Raw genomic sequence first — 21,951 nt, 5'->3', positions numbered from 1 at the left:
TTCCTGACGTCGCATCCAAACCCTTCCAGCAACCTTCCTCTCAGTTTCTCTCTATTGCCTCCTCAGCTTCCATCCCTGTCGCCCACCCACCTCTCCAGAGTCCTAGAGCAGAGAGAGGGGTGTTTAAGATCTCCCCACCCTGCCACCCGAATTCATCTATTTTTCCCCCAATCTGGGATTCCTATCCCTCCCTACAACCTAATTTGCTTTCATCCTGAAGAAATTATTCTGGCCCCTCATCTTCCAATAGCCTGCTCTCCCTTCCTCCTCTCCCCCAGATATGAGTCTTCGCCCTGCTGGACGCTGAGCTCTAAGGCTGTTCGGACCACCTCATTTGTTCCTTTACCCTGCCCTTGCACCCCTCCACCCTATGGATCCCTGAACCCACCCCCGTACCCCCTCTCAGCCCCTTCCCGCCCCCAACCGACTCCTCCCGAAGGCCCCTTACCCGGCGCGAGAGACCCCCCCCACCAGCCCTTTGGCCACACCCCCTATACCTAGCTCCCGGGCGCGGCCTCGACCCCTGACAGCGCCTGCGCAAAGCGGGCAGGTTGGCGGGACGCTCTAAAACCTACAAGGCTACCACCCCGGAAGGAGGAGAAGAGGTGCACGCAGGCGCAGTAGCGTCTAAAGCCTGGCCCAATTAAGGCGTTGGGGGCACCTCCGAGCCCTGGCAGCTCCGCCCAACTCCGGGAACCCGGGAAAACTTGTGAACTAATCAGAAAAAGTGGAAGGCGGGAGATCGGGGACCCTCCCAGCTTGTCGCCCAATGGAAAGGAGGAGGGCAAACGAAATGGCCAATAAGAAACGGCAAGGGGGGCGGGCTCGCTCGGCAGGAGGTTCGGACCCGGGAATTCCGAAGGCGGGGTCGGCGCTGCCCGCGCGCGGAGGCCGCGCCCCTCCTGGCCCTGATTTCCTCGCTGTCAAACAGCCGCAGGAGCACCAACCCCGGCCGAGCTGGCACTGCCTGGAGAGGGGACCATTCCGAGACTGCACCGCGCGGTAGATACGAACCTGGGCTGGGGCGGGGAGGGAAAAGGCTGGGTTTGCCTTGCATCATCCCGGGAGCCCTTTCTTCTGTTTTTATCCCACCGGAGAAGTCGGTAAGCAAGGGTTTAGATCCACTTTGCTGGAGAACGTTAGAGACCCGTTTGCACTGCCTTTTGAGGGGTGACAGTGGATACACTTCCCACTGGGGTTCAAGCCAACTAGTTTTGAGTGAGGGATTGGCCAGAAGAGTGAGGCGTGGGCTAGCAGGTGGGTTACTCTATTTGGATCAGCAGGTTTTACAGGAAGAAGCTTCTCTTCTCCAAATTACAGAGGTGACAAGTTAATACCACACAGAAGCAGTCCCTACCCTCACCCCCACACCTACAGTTCGAATTTCCCTAGAAGCTGCCTAATGTATTGTTGCCTTGCACAGATCGAAGGCTCCTGGAATACTTAGCAGCCTGAGGATTCGATTCAGCTTCGTACCACAAGACGCCTTCATTTTTGCACTACACTGGGACCTTCACCAAACTTTTCAGTTGCAAAGCTGCTGACAGACAATTTTGCATCGCGTCCTAGGCTCCTTGCACTCTGAATTTGCCCTACTCAGGGAGTGTGCTCAAAGTTGAAATTGCACAGAGGACAGCTCAAGTTTGCATCAGACAGAAAGTGAACTTAGGCCAGATGTGCATGGCCCAGTGAGTGGGAAAGGTGATGGATTCCTAAAGTGGAAGAGGTGGTTTGGAGGGGGCACCGCCCATGCTGCCTTGCTTCCAGCTGCTGCGCATAGGGGGCGGCAAGGGTGGCGATCTCTACACCTTCCACCCCCCAAGTGGGGCTGGCTGCACCTACCGCTTGGGCTGCAGGGCCGATCTCTGTGATGTGGCCCTGCGGCCCCAGCAGGAGCCCGGCTTCATCTCTGGAGTCCATGCGGAGCTGCACGCTGAACGCCGGGGTGACGACTGGAGGGTCAGCCTGGAGAACCATAGCAGCCAAGGTGAGGAGTGAGCAGAGCAGCCTTATGCCTGGGCAGTTGCAGTTCTGGGCTGGAATGACCGGGTCTCCACAGGGACTCTGCCTGCCTCCCAAACTCGCCATCAGTTTGGATGGATGGTTGTCATCCAGACCTGTCTTCCCACCAGAAATGTGCAGTGTCAGATACTGTGGGGCTGACCCTGTTTAGCTCTTAGAGGGGCTGGGAGGTAGATCCAGGGCCTGCAGTATCAGTGGGGTTGTTCTGGGGCCACTGCGGGACAAGCTCAGACTTGACTAAGTTTCCAGATTTGTTTAGGCACCTTGTCCTTGGCTTAGGGCAGTTATATGTTGAATTATGTCTTAATGTTCTGGACATGTGTCTTACTCCCTGACTTGGAGGCAGTTAAGTCAGCCTCAGAAGGCCTGGGTTCGCATCTCAGTGCTGCTACTGGCACCTGGCAGTATCACTCAGGCCTGTCACTTCACCTTTTTAGATCTTAGTTTCCTCTTAGGTAGAATGTAAATCTTTGTAAGGTCCGTTTTTGAGGAGTGCTGTGGGGATTGGATATAGTGGCCAACATTCATTTAGTGCTTACTATTATGAGACAAGAACATTTTAAGGGCATTAAATGTAGGTGAGCACAAATACCCCACTTTACAGACAAGGAAAATGAGGCATAAAGAAGCTAACTTGTCCAGGGTCACATGGCTGGTAAGTGGTGGAGCTTGGATTTGAACCCAATCTGAGCTATGCTGATTAGTACTAAGTTGGAACTGAGTGAAAGTGGGCATCTCTGAGAATTGGACCTCAGTGAATTGAGGGAAGGAGTTCATTCCCTCCATGTGCCCTGGGAGAGGGCATAAGAAAAATAAACTCATTCCCAACTCACAAGGAGTTTCACATCTGATGTCACCTGCTGAGAGATTTAGAATGTGAGAATTTGATGACAGGTGTCATGTTCTTCCTCATGTTCCCCAGAAAACCAGACAGGACCAGATTTCTCCACTTCTGACCTGTCATTTGTTTTTGTCGTTCTCTGTATTTGTCTGGTGCCCCACAATCAACAGGGACTTTGGTCAATAATGTCCGACTCCCAAGGGGTCACAGGCTGGAGTTGAGTGATGGTGACCTTCTGACCTTTGGCCCTGAAGGGCCCCCAGAAACCAGCCCCTCAGAGTTCTACTTGTTTCAGCAAGTCCGAGTCAAACCTCAAGATTTTGCTGCCATTACTACCCCACGGTCTAGGGGAGAAGAGGGAACCGGGGTTGGTTTCCGGCCCATGCTGCCCTCCCAGGGGGCTCCACAGCGCCCCCTCAGCACCCTCTCCCCTGCCCCCAAAGCCACGCTGATCCTCAACTCCATTGGCAGCCTCAGCAAGCTCCACTCCCAGCCCCTCACCTTCTCACGGAGTGGGGGTGGGCCACAGAGCCTGCCTGTTCCCACTCCAGCTGGGGAAGTGGGGACAACCCCTTCTGTCCCACCCCCAAGAAACCGGAGGAAATCAGCTCACCGCGTGCTGGCGGAACTGGATGATGAGAGAGAGGCTCCCAAGAGCCCCCCACCAGTCCTTATGGAGCCCAGGAAGAAACTCCGTGTAGAGAAAACCCCACCGACACCCAGCGGGTAAGTGGAGAGAACTTTGTCTCGTTATTTCACTGCCTTTGGATTCTTTTAGAGCCCTAGGCTGGGAGGTAGCTCTCTGCTTGGGGGATGGGGATGGGAGATGGAACAGAGGTTGGAATGACAAGACCTGGGTTAGTTCTTCTAACCAGATTCACCTTTAGTCTAGTGAATCTATATAGGTTCACTCTGCACTTATCCAGGGGAAAGTTCTAGGCTTCTGCAGGTTTCCAGTGACCCTGGTTTTTGTGTCACTTTCTTCAGAAATCGACGTGGGCGTCCTCGGAAACACCCAGTGAGCAACCCCAGGGCTCCCCCTGCAGTTGGGGGCGGGGAGCACTGTGCAGCCCCTTGTTGCTGCCTACCCCAAGAAGAGACAGTAGCCTGGGTTCAGTGTGATGGTTGTGACATCTGGTTCCATGTGGCCTGTGTTGGTTGCAGCATCCAGGCTGCCAGGGAGGCCGACTTCCAGTGCCCAGGCTGTCGTGTAGGCATCCAGACCTAAGGCCCACCACCAAAGCACCAGAGGACAGAGCTGGCACCTCCAGGACATGGGTGGACACTGGGGTGCCAATGGGTCCTAAGAGATGCCCTCTTCTTCCCTTGCCTCTCTAGGAGGGAATAACTACAGGGGAAGGGGCCATTCCTATGGATTATCAATTCAAGGCCTGGAGCGGGCCCTCATGGCCAAGGTAACAGAAGAGATGGCTTCCTGCCAAAGATATTGCTGCCTCCAGGAAGTTGCCAGTGAGCTGGAAATTCCCGCTTGTCACAAGCTGTAGGTCCTTGTTGTCATGGACACTAGAATGTCTGGTCAAGAGAACCCATCATCAAAAAAAAAAAAAAAAAAAAAAAAAAAAGAGAACCCATCAATTGCAGAGGTCATGCCTGGGAAGTTATAAGCCTCAGACTTGAACAAGCAAGTTCTAAATGTTCTTGATGGCATCACCTAAGGCATCTCTGGGAAAACCTAGGGCACAGGCCCCAAACTCCCTTACATTGTGGGCAGTCCTGCCGCTGATCCCCATGACTGTGACCTGACTTTTCAGAGCTTTGCTTCCGTTTCCAAATAAAGAATGAGCAACTTCATATACTCCAAGGTACTTACTCTTTGTGGGTCTGATACTCCTTGCTTTCCAATTCTTGAGAGAATGGAGTGGTAACGTCTGGAAAACTAATTCAGATTCTTAGGGGAGGAGATGAGCAGACAAGGCAGAGAAATACAAACCTGCTCGCTGAAAAGGTACAAATATATGAGGTAAGCTGGAGGTGGAAAGACAGGAAAAAAGGAATCCAGGTAATTACAGTTTCTAGTTTAAAAGAAAACAGATCCGGGACTTCCCTGGTGGTCCAGTGGGTTAGACTCCGAGCTCCCAATGCGGGGCGGCCCGGGTTCGATCCCTGGTTGGGGAACTACATCCCGCATACATGCCGCAACTAAAGACCCCGCATGCCTCAACTAAGAGTCTGCATGCCGCAACTAAGAGCCCACATGCGCCACAACTAATAGATCCCACATGCCGCAACTAAGACCTGGAGCAGCCAAAATAAATATTTATCAAACAACAAACAACAGATCTACTGCCATTAAAATAAGGTACTTGGGATTTGGTCAAGTTCATGAGGGTGGCAGAGCTTTTACAAGGTTCACCAGTACTACCAAGAAGAGAAAACCTGAGACAGCAGCTACAACAGATGGCAACCTGGTCCAGTGTATCAACGTAACCCACGTATGCTACACCGATTCTCTTCTGAGAGTCGTACGCCAAGCCAAGATACTGTCAAAGTAGCATTTCTGTAGTTCTTATTAGGAAAGCCCTATCTTGACCTATCCTATTGTACCTGCATATCCATCCCCTTCCTCCTCTACTTAGACTTACCAACCCAAGTTTCTTACACATTGAGGAAAGGCTCCAGAGCAAGGGCCCTAATTAGGAAGTGGCAGAGGCAGGACTAAAATGTGGGAGTTTTGGTGAGTCACAGACAGGGTAGGCAAAAACCTTAAGTGGAAACAAAATGGACCCAGGTATCAAGAAAGCACAAAGTAGAGTTTCCGGTTGCGGTGATATGCAGAAGAAATGAGTACCTAAAAGACTTGATTTTTTAGCACAAAGCCACTGAGGACTTTCAGAGTAGAGTGGGGAAAAGCAAAAAGCCAGCTCCTAATAGGGAATGGGCTATGTAATAACTGCACCTTTGGGCAAAAATAAGGTGTTCACCTCCAATTTCCCCAGGTCACAGGCTCCTAAGAACTAGCTCACACCTATAAGAGCCCTCTACGTATAAACTTGGGATCCAATCCCAGATCTCCCTCTGACATTGTGACTCTGGGCAGTTTAAATGGCATCCTTGGTCTCAGGGTCATTTGGGTGGGAGAGCTATTAATATCCACTATTAACTATCCCCATCCACTCTTCAGTAACTAGAGGAGAATAAACCAAAGACAAAAGTGTCCACCTACTAGGTCCCAGGCTTCTTTATTTAAGAACAAAGTGATGAGTGATGTGGGGATTAAAATCAAGAGCATCATTGAACTTCACCTTCCCTCCAACCAGTTCCCCCAAACTCCCTGCCCCCACACCCTTTGTGTTCCCAATTCCTTTCTTAGTGAATGAAGAACTTAATCCCAAAGCCCTGGTACGAACCCCAGGGTTCTCTCCCTAGCTGTCCCCCTTCCTCTGCCCCCATTCCTGGGAAGGGCAGACACCTCAGTTTGAATGCATGGGGGAGCCCAGAGTGGTGACAGACACCGAGGGAAAGGCCTCACCCTCAGGAAATGGGACTGAGGAGTACAGCGTAGTGAAATGAGGACCCCCATAGCCTGGGGTACCAAAATGGGGCCCTGGCGCCAGAGGAAAGGATACTGGTCCCCCTGAGAAAGGAGACCCAGCAGCCTCAAAATCCTCTCGTTGCGAACAGTCACTGCTTGATCGTTTGCCCTTCTGGCGACGGTTGCAGAACCACACTCGGACCACCTGGGAGAGGAAGACAGGGGAGAGGGACATTCGATCATAAGCTCTGGGAGGTGTGACTGGGAAGGAGATGGAGCACACAGGGATGCGGACAGCGGCACTCACATCCTTCTCAAGCCCGAGCTGCTGAGCGATGTGGCTGATCTGCTGCAGGGTGGGCTTTGGGCACTGCAGGAACATGCTCTCCAGGTTGCCTCTCACTCGGTTCTCAATACTCGTCCGCTTTCTCTTCCGGGCCTGCACGAGGGTCTCTGCCTTGCATATCTGGGCAGGTGGGGAGGAGATGACAAGGAAGGAAGTGGGAGGACAAGCCTCGAACCTGCTGAGCAGCAGCATCATAAGGTCAATGACTCGAGAGCCAGCTGCTCAGGAGCACTGACTGGCACCAGGGCCACAAGAAAGATCCCGGAAGGTTGGGTTTAGACCAGTGGTCCTGGACCTTCTCCCAGCAGAACTGAGGAACTGCATTCCATCCCATTGAGGACCACTGCCTCCAAGAGGGAGAGCTGCCAGCCACGGATGGAAGCAGTGGAAATCGGGCTGAGACCAGGCAGGTCCCTATGCATCCCTCCCACCCTCACCTCCTGCAGATTCTCGTTGTTGTCAGCTTCCTCCACCCACTTCTGCAGCAGGGGCCGCAGCTTACACATGTTCTTGAAACTGAGCTGCAAAGCCTCAAAACGGCAGATGGTCGTTTGGCTGAACACCTTCCCTGGGGAGGTGGGTTGAAAGAAGCAAGGTGAGGCAGCAGGCAGGGCCCTTTCGACCCCAAGACCCAGGGCTCGCCACCTCTTCCTGCCCTCCCAAGATCCCACACGAGTACAGGATCTCTTTCCCCTCTACCCTCACCTCTAAAGAGGGTAGAAACACCCTTCCCTCACCCCCTTGGTGGGGAGGAAAGGCCCAAATTCAGGGATGTTCCTTCCAGGGGAGATGTGGTCCCTGTGTTCTGTGGGTCAGAACATGCTAGGTGAGACTCACCAAAGAGAACCCCCAGGGTGAGCCCCACATCGGCCTGGGTATATCCCAGGGTGATCCTCTTCTGCTTTAGGACCTTGGCAAATTGTTCGAGGTCTTTCTGAAGAGCTTTGATGTCCTGGGACTGCATTTTAAAAGGCAGAGGACATGTAAGAGCATAAACATACCAGTTAGCCACCCCCCCCCTTCCATTTGGGCCCCAAGGAATAAATAGTCTATGGGAGTATCTCTGCTTCCAGGCTGCCCACCTAACAAGTAGAAATAAACTATATACAAATGTCATTTACCCCAGAAAGTGACACATCCATCAGATGCAGAACATCATTTGATAATGGAAAGAAAAGCCCAGGCCTCAATGAGAACATCTATCGGGTTATGAAGGGGGCTCCTGCCCTTTAGTTCTTTAACACTCACAAAAGCTTTTTGACTCTAGTATTACCTCAGTTTGAGGAAGTTTTGAGTGTAGAGATACAGAGCACCATGTCTCTGTTTCTCTTTCCAAATATACTCTCTCCGGCTTACTTTGAGGGTCCCACAAACTATGACAAAGCATGCACATTCACAAACACACTACAAAACAGTCGTCGTACGAGGTATGAATAACATGCTTTGTATATAGTTAGTGCTCAGTTTTTAAAAATCTGATTATCCCTTATTTTTAACTGTATCTTTTTGCAATATAAAAGTATCCTCATTGACCAATTCAACATATTTATCGAGCACCTTCTGCAAACCAGTGGCTACACAAAGTAGACCAAAAACACTGGCCCCAGGGACTTCTCTGGTGGTCCAGCTGTTGAGACTCCACACTCCCAGTGCAGGGGGGGCCCGGGTTCCATTCCTGGTCGGGGGACTAGATCCCACACGCCACAACTAAAAGCCTGCATGCCGCAACTAAAAGACTCCACGTGCCACAACTAAGACCTGGCGGCGCAGCCAAATAGTTAGATAAATTTTTTTTAATAAAAAAAAGAAAAGAAAGAAACCTAGCCCCAAGGGGCTTTCATTGTGATGAAATAATTATTATCCAGTATGTTAGAAGTGCTATGGAAAAAAGTAAAGCAGAGTAGGGAATTATGGGGAAGGTGACAATTTTAAATAAGACAGTCAGAGGTGATGTTTGAGCAAAAGGAAGGAGCAAAGTGGAAAGGCCCTGAGGTGTGTGGGCCCTGGTAGTAGCAAAGCTAGCAGCAAGGCCAGCAGCAAAACTAGCATGGCCGGAGCAGGGTGAGAGGACTGGGGAAAGGGAAGAAGAGGAGCTGATGAGGTCACAGAGGTGAGCAGAGCAGATCCTGGAGCTGCCGCCGTAACTTTGGTTTACTCAGAGGAATAGAAAGCCGCTGAAGGGTTTTGTGCAGTGAAATGATCTGACTCTCACATTTTAAAATGTTCACTCCAGTTGATGTATTGACCATAGACTAAAGAGGCAACTGCAGTAATCCCAGCATAATGATGGTGGCTGGGACCAGGATGGCTCTAAGTGATTGATTCAGGATGTATATCCAAGGTAAAGATAGCAGCGTGTCCAAAGGATTGGATGTAAGGATGTGAAAGGAATGAGGATGCCTGGTCTGGGCCTTAAGCTACTGGGAGATGGACAGGGTGGGGCAGTGCAGGGAGCCATCCCAGCAGGAGACAGAAAATGCGGTGGTCATGTCTAGAAGATATTTGAGTCTTGAGGGTGGATGAGAGGTGAATGAAAGGTAGACAGAGCAGAGGTTGATAGATGGAGCCCTGAAGCTCTCCAATGAAGGCCAGTGGCCAGAAGATGGAGAAGAGCAGCCAGGCCTCTGTGCAGTCCTGAAAACCTAAGGGAAGTATTTCAAGGGTCATCAATCACATCAAACTCAAATAAGGTAACTTCCATTCCCAACTTCTGCTCAACCAATGTCGCAAACCTATAAACGTCAGCTGTCCCCATATCTCGGCTTTTCCAAATCATATTTTGGGGATTTGAAATAAGGTAAACCCCAGTTCAAATCCAAGCTTTACCATTTAGCAGTTAAGACCTGTGAAATAGGCTAATAATACCTCCCTAGGAGATTTTGTGCAGGTTAATGAGATAATGATGTAGAAACTGAGCCCACAGCCAGGCATTTAGGAAATGGACCACAATTGGCAGCCATTATCATTCAAGGCTCAGCCGTCGCCTGGAGCAAAGTGTCTAGGGCTACTCGGTCAGCTGCAACCAATCACACCTCCTTCGAAGAGGTCTAAAGGTTTAGTACTTGATCTCTAATTGCTTGCACTTGTCTCTTACTCCGACCAGAAGATATATCCTTAATAGTCCCCAGCAGGGCTGGATGCGGAAGTCTTCAATTCCCTCAGCAAACCGTACGTTTGGGGAATAGCTTGGAGATGACTTCTTCCCCTTTTCTCCCCCTGTTCACTACTTATGGAATTACGGCCGAAATTGGTGTTTCCAGCTCTCTACAAGGGGGTGTCAGGGTGTGCACTCTGCCTGACGGTGACTCACTGGGCCCAAGGCAGAGGTCAAGGGAAGACAAGCCCTAAACTTGATGGAGGGTAAACCCAAACTCCACACATCCACGCAGCCCAAACAGGAGCTTCTATCAGAAACCAGTCACACCCTAGACTTTCAGGAACAATAACCCTGGGATAAGCACTGTTTTCACCCTCAGGCCACACTTAACCCTAAGGCGGAGATCCTGGATCTGATCAAGCTCAAATTTTCAAGAAGGGATCCGGGTAGAAGAAGGGGCTCCAACCCCAAGCTGGGTCTGGTGCTGGGCTGGTAATGAGTGACCCGACCCAGGTCAGACCTAGGAAGTGGAAGGACCTACTTGACAAGGGCCGAGGGGGGAAGCAAGGCCAACTTCCGACTGCCCCAGGCCGCCCTGCCCTCACCTGCGGTTCTCTCTAAATTCCAGCCCCTAGTTCCCACCTGGCCCCTGCTCAGGGCGGCCTGCAGCCGCCACACACGCGTCCCGGGGCGCCGCCCTCGCCCGCTCCCCTCCTGGGTCGGCGACCTGGGCAGCTGCAGGCGACCACCTCCCGTCGCGTGGCCGCCCCCGGCCGGCGCGGTTGGCCCCGCCGCCCGCCCCCAGCAGCTCACTCGCCTCCTCGGGGTTCGGCTCCAGCTTCTCCTTCTCCAGCTTCACGGCGCCAGCGGGGGCGGCGCAGGGCTCCGGGGAGGCCCCCTCGGAGCTGCTCTCCACCCCGGCTCCCGCCTCGCCCTCGGGCTGAGGGGTCTCCAGGCCGCCTTGGGGCACCAGCCCCACTCCAACCTGAGGTGCACAGTAGGCCATCCCTCCGCACAAGTCGTAGGGCGGGGGGCACGCGGGAAGACCCCACACCTCGGCGCCGGGCCCAACCCCCGGCCCGATCCCTGACCCACCGGGAGGCCCCTGGAAGCTCATCCAGGTCCGAGGATCAACCCAGCCCGGCTCTGGCCCTCCCGGCCCATCGCCTCCACCGCCCGGCGGGGGGGAGAAGGCGAAGTCGGAAGCCAGGTGTCCCGCCATGGGGAAGGAAGGCGCCCCAAGCCGGGGGCCTAGGAAAACGAGGGCTCTCCAAGGGACTGCTCGACACCTCTCTCCCTCCCCAATCCCACCCACTAGCCTTGACCTCTGGCCCCGCCCCCTGGATGGGTGGGGGAGGGGACGGTGGGGGTGGGAGAAACTGAGGCGGAGGGTGTTTGCCGGCTGGTGGCGGTGGTGTCTGGAAGCCGAAATCCAGGCAGCTCCAGCCGGGCGCCTCTCCAGGCCCCAGATCCCGAGGCTCTTGGTGCAGGTCCCCCATGCGGGCCTTCACTCCCAACTCCCAGCAGGCCGCCCGGCCCTGCCGACGCTCCGCACACACCAGAGCTGCCTGGGATCGCTTCCACACCTCCTGCCCGTTCTTCAGGAGCCCGGCTGCTGGACCCCTCGCCAAACACCCTGGCACCGTCCCCTCACCCGAGCCCAGCCACCCTCTCGGCTCCTCAAACATTAATGGTTTATGTGTCAAGTCCTGATGGGGCTACCCCTCAATTCCTTAACAGCCTCCCTCCCCGTTGTCCTGCACCCCCAATCCAGGAGCCTAGGTGTTCCCATTTAGACTACTGGCCAGATTCAGTCACCCCAAAGCTGCGCTGCCCAGCAGCCATCTATCTGCCTAGGCTTCTAAGTTCCACCCCATCACCAGGGGCAGACTGCCAGACAGGCTTCCGTTCCATCCCCGACTTTCCCGGCCTCAGAGCCCCCTCACCTACCGGAGTCAGGGATGGAACCCCTTTCTCTTCTAGGGGCCAGGCTCTGGACTGACTGGTCTTGAGTCTCCCAACCTTTGTCCAGACAGAAGAATCGGACGCCCCCTCATGGGTGCCCCACTGTGGGTCATGCACAGCAAGTTCCATGCCCCCCTCTTCAGAGACCCACATTATCTAGTCCGTAGTTGACTGTTCTCCCTCCCCCACCTCCCAGCCCAGGCCTCCGGCCGTAGGTCCTGGGTGGGGAAAGCCCAGGAGGGAGGGGGGAAGAAAAAAATATCTGACTTCAGGTTCAAAGAGGCTTGGGAGGGACGGGGGGAGGGGGCCGGACAATGGCCTTGGCTGGACAATCCTGGTCCCCAGAGGGGGCAACTCTAACCCTAAACAAGTGCTCAACCCTTGAATGGGCCTGGATGGCTCCCCTGGGGACAGCTTCCTGCCCCACAACCCCCCAGCCCCAATCCCCTCACACGGAATCCCCCTCAGAGCAGCTAAAAGAGCTCCAGCAATAACCCCCCATCCCCTCAAAGACTGAGCCTCAGACAGGGATCCCCACTGGGACCTAGGTCTCCTGTCCCCCTCTAGAGGACTCAGGCGTCCAGCCTCATCATCTACCCCTCCCCCAGCCCCCCAGGCCTTTGTGTAGGGGGGCTGGTGAAAAGATGAGGAGGGGGTGGAGAGCGGCTTTGGGGGGTGCGCAGGAAGCCTTCCCTGAGCTCTCCCACAGGGTCTGTTTTTCTGGGCCTGTCCTGAAGGCTCACACTGCAGGCATAGTGCTTGATTCTGTTTGCAAGAGAATAGCTTTCAGACTGCCTGTCTGCTTGGGATGAGGTTTGTCTGTCTGCTCCCCAAACTTGCCCTAAATGAAGGCCCCGAGGTGAACTGGGGGGCCTCCGGAAAGGCTGTAGGCCAGAGCTCCCTACAGCTTGGAAGGCCAGAATCCTGAGCCTGGGACGTGGACCTCTGCCGACTTAGACCTCTCTTCATCTCAGCCCCGTCTCAGGTTGTTTGCTCAGCGTCTGCCTTCTGAGGGGCTTGGGGGTCCTGCTGGGGGTCCTCTTGACTGTGGCCAGCCGTCTTCAACTTGGTGGTATCTGGGAGTCCTTTGAGCCTGTTTTTTTGGTTTTTGTTTTTTTTCTCCTCTGAATCTATATCACACAGCCCCTGCTCCAGCCCATCTCTAAGTACTTTTTGGGCAACTAATTGTATGCATGCATTTCAATACTTCCCATAGGTCTGTTGGAAGATCTACAGGGCAGCGAAACTGGAGCTGTATTCACCGCTAAACCACTAACTGCCCAAAAGGCAGATAGATTAAGGGGCCCGGTGGGGGTGGAGAGGTGTGCTTTGGACCAGGAGGGGCCCCTCCCCAGCCATCTCCCCAACCCCCAGGACAGAGCCATCACAGCCCCTTTGTCATGCATCTATCTGCTGTCTGCCAAGAAGACGGCCTCCCGGAGGAGGGGGATGGGCGGACCTGGGAAATCTCCTACAGCAGTGCTTCTTGGCTCGCCGCCCTCTAGGCTCCCAGAAACCCCTTCCCCCATGTGGTCCAGAGAGCCCCTGTACCCCTGTCTTCCCAGCGGCCCCTAAAACACCTTCCCCTTTTCCCCCCACTCAACAACAACCTCTGTTTTTTAGATTTCAATCAATAGTTGCTCTAGGTGGCAAGAGTCCCATTCCAGAGGGAGAGACAGAGGAGGGGAGGGTGCCCGGCTGCCTGGCTGGCTTGTAGCCAGAGATCTGAGCCAGATCAGTCAGGTGTTGCCTGGAGCCTGACCCAAAACCTTAATGGAAAGTTAAGTTTGTCTGCAGTCCTAGCCAGCCCCTGCCCGGGCCAGCTCTGTGCAGGCCCAGAGGAGACTGGAAGCGGGGTTAGGTCATCAGACCTGGCTCCTCCACTCTCCTGGGTCTTAGGGAGTCACTAAACAGCTTCAAGTCCCCGAAACCAATTTAGGACTGGCCTCACAAACTCTCCGCATACACCTTTATTATAATGCAATGTCAAGGTCCTACATAAAGACAAACGCAAGTATCTGGTTGTAGAGCATGACCCAGGGAGGGCAGGTGAGGGCCACCACTCCCTGCCAGGTGTGGCTGGCCTGGCATGGTTGCTAGGAGGTGCGATGGTGGCCTTGCTGCTGTCGGCCCAGCCATCCCCTCACTGTTCTGTTGGGAAAACCAGCTGAAATGGCTCATGGGGACCAACGGAGACTTGCTCTACACCAGGGTAGCAAACCCCTTATTTTGGCTTCTGGCTACTGTCAATCTGAAGGCAGAAGAAAGGGAAAGAATGGAAGGCTGAGGAGAGAAGGATTCAGGCTTTGCCCACTTTGGGAGAATATCTCCCTTAATCTCAATTTACACATTTTCCACTGCTCACCGTAAACCACACTCCTTCTTCTCAACAACTGACCCTATGATCTCTCCTGCGAGGTCTGCAAACTGAAATCTTCTTTTCCCAAATCCAGGTACTGTTACCTCAAATCTAGGAGTCAGCTCTCTGCTTGTAGTCTGTAGGGGGATAGAGAGGTGAAAGCAAGAGGGAGGGGAAGCCAGGAGAAGAGGTCAGGAATAAACCAAGGGTCTGCAGACCAGGGTCCTGGGCCCTGGATCTGACACCCCAGCGGACGGTGCCTCGCTTTCTATGCCTTGGTTTCCTCATCTAATAAAGAAGAATTGGACCAAATGAGCCCTAAATTTCCTTCCAGCTCAGACATAAAAGTGCTGCCCCTCTCCCATACACCCTCTTCTCTATCCTCGCCATTTAGTTGTCATGGGACTAGCAATCTCTCTCTGCACGCCTGTGAAGAGAAATTGGGGTTGGAGGGGTGGGAGAGGAGGGACTCAGTGAGATGCTGGCACAGGCTTTCCCGCCCCGCACCCCCATCTCCCAGCAGCCTTCCTGGGAAATCTAGCAGAGTTTCCCCTCGAGTTTGATCAAGATTTGTTTGATGAGTTTGGGAGGCCAGTTTTGATTTGGTTTTGGTGTTTGGGAACTTATAAGAACATACTTCAGGAAGTAAAACTTCGTGTGTGTGTGTGTGTGTGTGTGTGTGTGTGTGTGTGTGTGTGTGTGTGTGTGTGTGTGTACAAAGGCTAGAGAGGAAACGGAAATCCTAACCTACTCCTTCTTTTCATATTTTTCATATTCCCTCCTCAGTTGCTTTTCTCTAAATCACTGCTCTTGGACCTCAGCCTCCCAGAGAGAGGGAAACCAGATGATCCTTAAGGCCGCTTCCAGCTCTAAAATTCTAAAAAAAAAAAAAGAAAGCAAAACCTGTCGGGACTTCCCTGGTTGTCCAATGGGTAAGACTCTGCGCTCCCAATGCAGGGGGCCTGGGTTCAAGCCCTGGTCGGGGAACTAGATCCCACATGCATGCCGCAGCTAAAAAAAGAAAAAGAAACACAGTTCTAAAATTCTGAGCATACCTGCTGCCCTGCCCTTCTGCCACTTCTTCCAGAGGAAGGTGCCTACAGCTCCCACAGTGACCACTCCAGAGGCCAGGAGCCCAAAGAAGATCCAGACAGGGGTGGGTGTGTGTTGCTTAGTACCAGGAGGCTCTGAAAGGTGTGGGCATGTGAGGCACTGACAGACGAGCCTGGCTCCCCCACCGTTTCCCTGGGCTACCCTGTCTGCTCATCTGAGGTCCTGCAGAGACCCAGCATTGGACTGGGATGCCACCAGACAGGAAACCTCTGCTGTGTCAAAGGGCATCTCAGTGGACTGCTGGCTCTAAGCAGTCCCATCCCACTGGGATCAGATGGCTTGAGGTCCCAAAGACCCAGGCTTCAGGGACAGCTGGACACCAGAGGACAGAAGCCATGGGCCCTGCATGTTGGGATGGGCTCTCTTCTAGGGGGCTTTGTAGAGAGGCACACGCACTGAGAGGGCCAGTGGGACAGGGAGGAGTGGTGGCAAAGGAGACCTAGAGACTCCTAGACCAGGGGGGACTTGCCACCTCTGGTCTTGCCACACTGCCATGCATCCTCCACAACAGGGCCTGGGCTGCCACCCAGGCACCATTCACACCACATTCCATGGTGACTGTCGGTCACACCCCGCCCTGAGTACCCTGGGGTGCTAAGCCCTGGGCCAGAACTTGAACACCAAGTGGAGAATGGATTGACCAAATATGTGTGAGAGAAGGCAAGGCCAGTGGCTAGGCTGGTTAGCAACAGAACTGTGCTCATGTAGAACAAAGATAATGCACGGACTTCCCCGCTGGTACAGCGGTTAAGACTCTGCACTTCAAATGCAGGGGGCACGGGTTCGATCCCTGGTCTGGGAAGATCTTACATGCCACGCGGTGTGGCCAAACAAACAAACAAAAAACTGTGCTCACGAAGGACACATTTAATGCAATAGAGGTCTGCTCCCTCATCCCTCCCCGCCATGCCCTCAGCCCCTTCACCTTCCACACTGCTCAGTCCCCACCTATCATTCCTATCACAGGCTGCAGGCTGGGGCCCCACCCCAGCTTCCAGGTATTTCCTGAAATGGTGGAGGCAGCTCTTGGTCAAGAAGGATTACTCTTCTCACTTCTCTCCATCTGTAGTTCCGTTTTTTCCTAGCTTGCTTTTGCTGGAATTGAAAGACTCAAGTGTACTGAGAAGGGAGTCCTGGCCATCAGAGTTGTATTGCCAGTGTCCCCAGGTGCTCTGATTCCCAAGCAAGTCGTGTGACTCTGAAATGCCGAAGTCCCAGAACTCCAAAGGAGAAGAAAACATTAGTTTTCTCTACCTCCACTCCCACCACTTCCCAAAATGCCTGGAATTCCCTTCCTCGGCTGATAAACCTTCACTCATTCTCCAAGACATATCTTCCCGGTCATGCACATCCCCACCAAAGTTATGCTGCACCCCACCCTTCATGCCCTGCGGCAAGCGGCTCCCTCCTTTGCTCCCATCATGCCCTGCTCATGCCACAGTCATGGTACTGAGCACACTGAGCCCTCCTGAATGCAGGGACCCATGCCCTGTGCCCAGCATCATGGGGTTTTGTTTGTTTCTTTGTTTTTGGCCGCACCTTGCCCATGCAGGACTTCCCTGACCAGGGATAGAACCCGCGCAGTGGAAGCGCAGAGTCTTAACCGCTGGACCACCAGGGAAGCCTCACCAAGCTTTTTTAATTGAAGTATAGTTCACATACAGTATTATATTAGTTTCAAGTGTACTACATGGTGATTTGACATTTGCGTACATTATGAAATGATCATCACGAAAAGTAGTATCCACCTGTCTCCAAAAGTGTTACTACTGGGGATTTCCCTGCTGGTCCAATGAGTAAGACTCCGCGCTCCCAGTGCAGGGGGCCCAGGTTCGATCCCTGGTCGGGGAACTAGATCTCACATGCATGACACAACTAAGAGTTCACATGCCACAACTAAGAAGTCTATGTGCCACAGCTATGAATGAGCCCGCATGCCGCAACGAAGATCCCCCATGCCGTAACTAAGATCCAGCACAGCCTAAATAAATATTTTTAAAAAAATGTTACTACCGGGGCTTCCCTGGTGGCACAGTGGTTGAGAGTCCGCCTGCTGATGCAGGGGACACAGGTTCATGACCTGGCCCGGGAAGATCCCACATGCCGCGGAGCGGCTGGGCCCGTGAGTCATGGTCGCTGGGCCTGCACGTGCGGAGCCTGTGCTCTGCAATGGGAGAGGCCACAACAGTGAGAGGCCCGCGTACCACACACACAAAAAAAAAACTATGCAAAAAAAAATGTTACTACCATATTATTAACCATATTAACCGTATGCCTTACAGAGCAACATGTTTAAATCCCAGATCTAAATGCCACTATTAGATATATTGTCCATAGCAAATGTAACTGGACCTCTCTAAGCCTCAACTTCCTCATCTGGGAGTTGGAGATAACAATAGTGATCAAATGATATAATGCATGCCAGTGTTAATGTCATACCTGCCAATAAGAATTCAAGAACTAGTAGCTGCTATTTATTTTTTTAATATTTATTTACTTATTTGGCCACGCTGGGTCTTAGTTGTGGCACTCAGGATATTCAATCTTCATTGTGGCATGCAGATCTTTTTTAGTTGTGGCATGCAGGGTCTTTTACTTGTGGCATGTGGGATCTAGCTCCCTGATGAGGGATCGAACCTGGGCCCCCTGCATTGGGAGCTCCGAAGCTTAGCCATTGGACCACCAGGGAAGTCCCAGTAGCTGCTATTGTAATGTTTATTATGGGTAAAGCACCATGAACAGCATTTACTAGACCCTCAGATATTGCTAGATGAAAAAAAAAAAATGTAGGTTAGAAATATACTTCTCTTGGGACCCTGACCTGGTTTCCAGGGTTCCTATAAATACTGGTGGAGATGGGGAGGTGGCTATGTCAGAAAGGCCATTTATTTCCCAGACCCTGGATTTGAAAAACTTGGATACAATTTTTTTTTTTTTCACCTGAAGGGAAGTCCTGGGGTTCTTGAGACAACGGAGAACTCTCTAGCCCTGTTCCCTGACTGGAGAAAGGTAGGAGTCTTATACTTAAGTCCTACCCTTTCCAATACCCAATACTCAATATCCAATCTTTTGGGCACCATCAGGTACACACTAGGGTCTGGAGTCAGGGATGAAACCCCCCAGGAGGAGGCAGCATCAGTGAAGGGTGCTGTATCCAGAGTGCTCAGCAGGGTGCCTGGCTTCGAGTTTAATAAATATTAGTTTAACGATAATGAATGAACAACTCCATATCTTTAGGACTGCTGTGAGCTCTTCCCTTCACTCCCCATCACCTTGGCTCTGATTCTTCTGCTCCACGATGCTTCTTATTTGATAACAAGGTACTGGGCTTTGGCCTTCATTTTGAGAATCAGCTTTTCCCAAACCCCTAGGTCCCTGGCTTCAGACCAGGATGCCTGGAACTCTGCCCACCTGCCCTCCTTGCAGTACCATTAGAAAGACTGGTCATCCGCGAGCTTGAGAATTCGTAATGGGCTTGCTCAGGGCTAGGCTGGGAAGCAGTGATGAAGCTGTAGCGCAGAGAATAGGTTGCTGAGGGGAAAAGAAATGGTGGGAATGGGTTATCTCTAGTGGGCACTTTTTTGGGGAGATGATTCCACCTGTAAGAAGGTGAGGAGGTAGGACTATCATTAGGACAGCAAAAGAGTGAGTAAGGGGCATGGGGAGTGAACAATGGGAAGGGAAACTCTTGCTGCCCTGCAGGATCTCATCCAGGCTCATAGTTTTAGATAGTAATGACTCCACTGTCCAAATCCTTGCACTTCACATCAGTGTACCCAACCACCTATTGGCCGTCTTGACAGAATGTCCTACATCACCTTAAATTCAACATATCTAAACTAAGGATATCCTCTTAGCCCCCACCAGGGAATAATCTGGCCCTCATCCTACATTCCTGGTAGGTGGCATCACCATCCGACCTATCTGCTTGCTTAAGTCAGAACTGGGTTGTAGTGTGGGAAATTAACTTATGTCACAGTGGCCTCCTGGTACAGTACCGTGAAGCTATCCAGCGGTCGTGGAACAAAAAGGCTCACAGACCAAACTAAGATGCTTGAACCACATGGTTTATTAAATAAAGGTAAAACACACCATGAGGAGCAAGGGAAAGTGATGAGGGGAGGTTAACACATTTAAGATCAGGTTCATATTGGGTGGAAGGCTCTTGCAGCCTGAATTCTGGGTTATGCATACTGATAGCCTCAGATGCCTCATATGTTTTAGGGCTCATGAGTATTTAGTGCCTACTTTGGTCCCTCCCTCCCTCCCTCCCTCCCTCCCTCCCTCCCTCCCTCCCTCATGCAGGCTCACTAGTGTGGTGCATGGGCTTAGTTGCTCTGTGGCATGTGGGATCTTCCTGGACCAGGACTTGAACCTGTGTCCCCTGCATTGGCAGGTGGATTCTTAACCACCGCACCACCAGGGAAGCCCTCTTTTTCTTTCTTTTTTTGGCCCCATGGCATGTGGGATCTTAGTTCCCCAGCGACTGAACCCACGGCCCCTGCACTGGAAGCACAGTCTTCACCACTAGGCCTCCAGGGAAGTCCCCCTCCTTCTCTTTCTACCTCAGTTCACACAAATACGTGTTCTATTGATACATACTTATGGACGTCTAACGTGTCTCACAGATTTCCAATGTGCTTACCTTTATAAATTTCATCTGTCCCATTTGTCTTCTTGTCTTCTATAGCAGAACTGGCTATTCCCAAACAATAGGCAGGTGTGCTTTACATGGGCGCTTATACTGGACTGCTGCCTACCTCAACACCTTCCAGTTTCAAACCATTACCAAGCTCTGCCCATTTTTAACTTCCCATTCCTCAAATCTGGGCATTCCTCTCTATCCTCATCAAACCAACCCATAGCATTGCTTGTTTGGTTTATAGCCAGAGTCTTTCCAATTGGCCTCCTTCCCTCCCGTCTTAACCATTTAAAATCCATCTTCCTTGATATAATCAGGGTAATCAATCTGGAAATATGTGTCTGACTGCATAGCTCTCTGCTGCTCCTTCAAGGATTCCCTTTCATTCTCAGGATGACTTCCAAGCTCCTTAGCAGACTAAACAAGGCCCCTCAAAGGCTTACTTCACCCTCATCTCCCACCACTCCCTGCCTTCACTCTTGGACCAGGAATGTTCGAGCATCTCTCCTCCTGCTGCTGTTCCACGTCCCAGTGTCTTCCTGAGACTGTTCACTCTCAAGGGAAGACTCGCGACCCCTTCTGCTCCATACACCAGTGGCATTAAAGCCTTGCCCTGGCCTCAAACCGTCTGCACTCTACTGCACCCCTTTATTTCAGAGATGACCTCTGACTCTTACTCAGAGGATGGTGGGCCAATCCACAATGCACACACACACCCTGCACACTCATCTATGGGCTGTGCTGCCCTAACGGGGCCATCCCTTTTCTTCTTCAAAGCTTCTTCCTTGGCCTCCCTTTGACCCCCTGGTTATTCCCTTCTATCTAGCAGGGGAACAGAGAGATAGGAGGTTTGAGGACAGTGCTCCTCAACTTGCCAGAGCCTAAGAATCACCTGGGCTGTTTGTTTCCTAGGCCTTTCCTCTCTAGAGCCTGACTCAGGAGGTTTGGGTGGGACCCAATAATCTATTTTTAACAAGCACCTCATTGATGATTCTTATGAGATATAATGCCTTGGTTTTAAGTCTCTGAGCTTTACTTTTCTCATGTATAAAATGAGGAAATAGTGCCTATCTTAGAGGACTAAAGGTAATACCTCTCCCCCTAAAAAAAAGAAAAGAAAAGAAAAGAAAACTGTAGATATTTTAAAACACATTGTTAGTTAGACATAACTCCTGTTATCATTGGCTCCTTTTCCAGAAATTTCTCCCTTTAGGCTCACTTCTTCTCTTCCCAAAATAGGCTCCGAGAATAAATTGTCCTTCTCTACTCCTTAGCCCCTCACTGTTTTCCTCTAATTTTTGTTATTGAAGTATAGTTGACTTATAATATTATATTAGTTTCAGGTGTAAAACATAGTGATTCAATATTTTATAGAATATATTCCATTTAAAGTTGTTATAAAATATTGGCTATCTTCCCTGTGCTGTACAGTTCATCCTTATATCCTCCTTTTTTTTAGCCCTTGCCGCATGGTACCTGGGATCTTAGTTCCCCCACCAGGGATCGAACTTCTGCCCCCTGCATAGGGAGCACGGAGTCTTAACCACTGGACCACCAGGGAAGTCCCTATATTATTTATTTTATACCTAGTCGTTTGTACCTCTTAATCCCGTGCCCCTATCTTGCCCCTCCCTCTACTCCTCTCCCCACTGGTAACCACTAGTTTGTTCTCTGTATCTATGAGTCTCTTTCTGTTTTCTGTTATTATAGTCATTTGTTTGTTTTATTTTCAGATTCCACATATAAGTAAAAACATACAGTATTTGTCTTTCTTTGTCTGGTTTATTTATTTATTTATTTAGTGGTTTGCGGGCCTCTCACTGTTGTGGCCTCTCCCGTTGCAGTGCACAGGCTCCGGACGCGCAGGCTCAATGGCCATGGCTCACAGGCCCAGCCACTCCGCGGCATGTGGGATCTTCCCAGACCAGGGCACGAACCCGTGTCCCCTGCATCGGCAGGCGGACTCTCAACCACTGCGCCACCAGGGAAGCCCTGTCTGGTTTATTTCATTAAGGATAGTACCCTCCAGGTCCATCCATGTTGTTGCAAATGGCAAACTTCCATTCTTTTTAT

The 21,951-nt window shown here is 51.9% G+C and overlaps 2 protein-coding genes and 1 pseudogene across 3 annotated transcripts in view; 1 reads left to right on the top strand and 2 right to left on the bottom strand.

Moving 5' to 3' along the window:
- Nucleotides 1-21,951, bottom strand: part of LOC309967657 (MHC class I polypeptide-related sequence B-like) — a 117,215-nt pseudogene that overhangs the window by 69,914 nt on the left and 25,350 nt on the right. The gene's annotated exons all lie outside the window — the stretch shown is intronic.
- On the top strand, nucleotides 1,743-4,091 carry TCF19 (transcription factor 19; the record flags this gene model as incomplete). Its single annotated transcript, XM_082847354.1, has 3 exons — nucleotides 1,743-1,987; nucleotides 3,034-3,589; nucleotides 3,851-4,091. Exons 1-3 carry the CDS (start codon nucleotides 1,750-1,752, stop codon nucleotides 4,089-4,091), a joined length of 1,035 nt encoding a protein of 344 aa, XP_082703480.1. The 5' UTR covers nucleotides 1,743-1,749.
- On the bottom strand, nucleotides 6,295-11,021 carry POU5F1 (POU class 5 homeobox 1; the record flags this gene model as incomplete). The annotated part of the gene is given in 6 exon segments (XM_082847176.1): nucleotides 6,295-6,561; nucleotides 6,664-6,822; nucleotides 7,140-7,270; nucleotides 7,540-7,660; nucleotides 10,613-10,616; nucleotides 10,618-11,021. Coding segments are annotated over 6 exon segments (1,086 nt in total).

This window comes from Leucopleurus acutus (assembly GCF_964270905.1).
Source record: "Leucopleurus acutus genome assembly, chromosome: 10".
Taxonomy (NCBI): Eukaryota; Metazoa; Chordata; class Mammalia; order Artiodactyla; family Delphinidae; genus Leucopleurus; species Leucopleurus acutus.
This window is presented reverse-complemented; position numbering and strand designations above follow the sequence as displayed.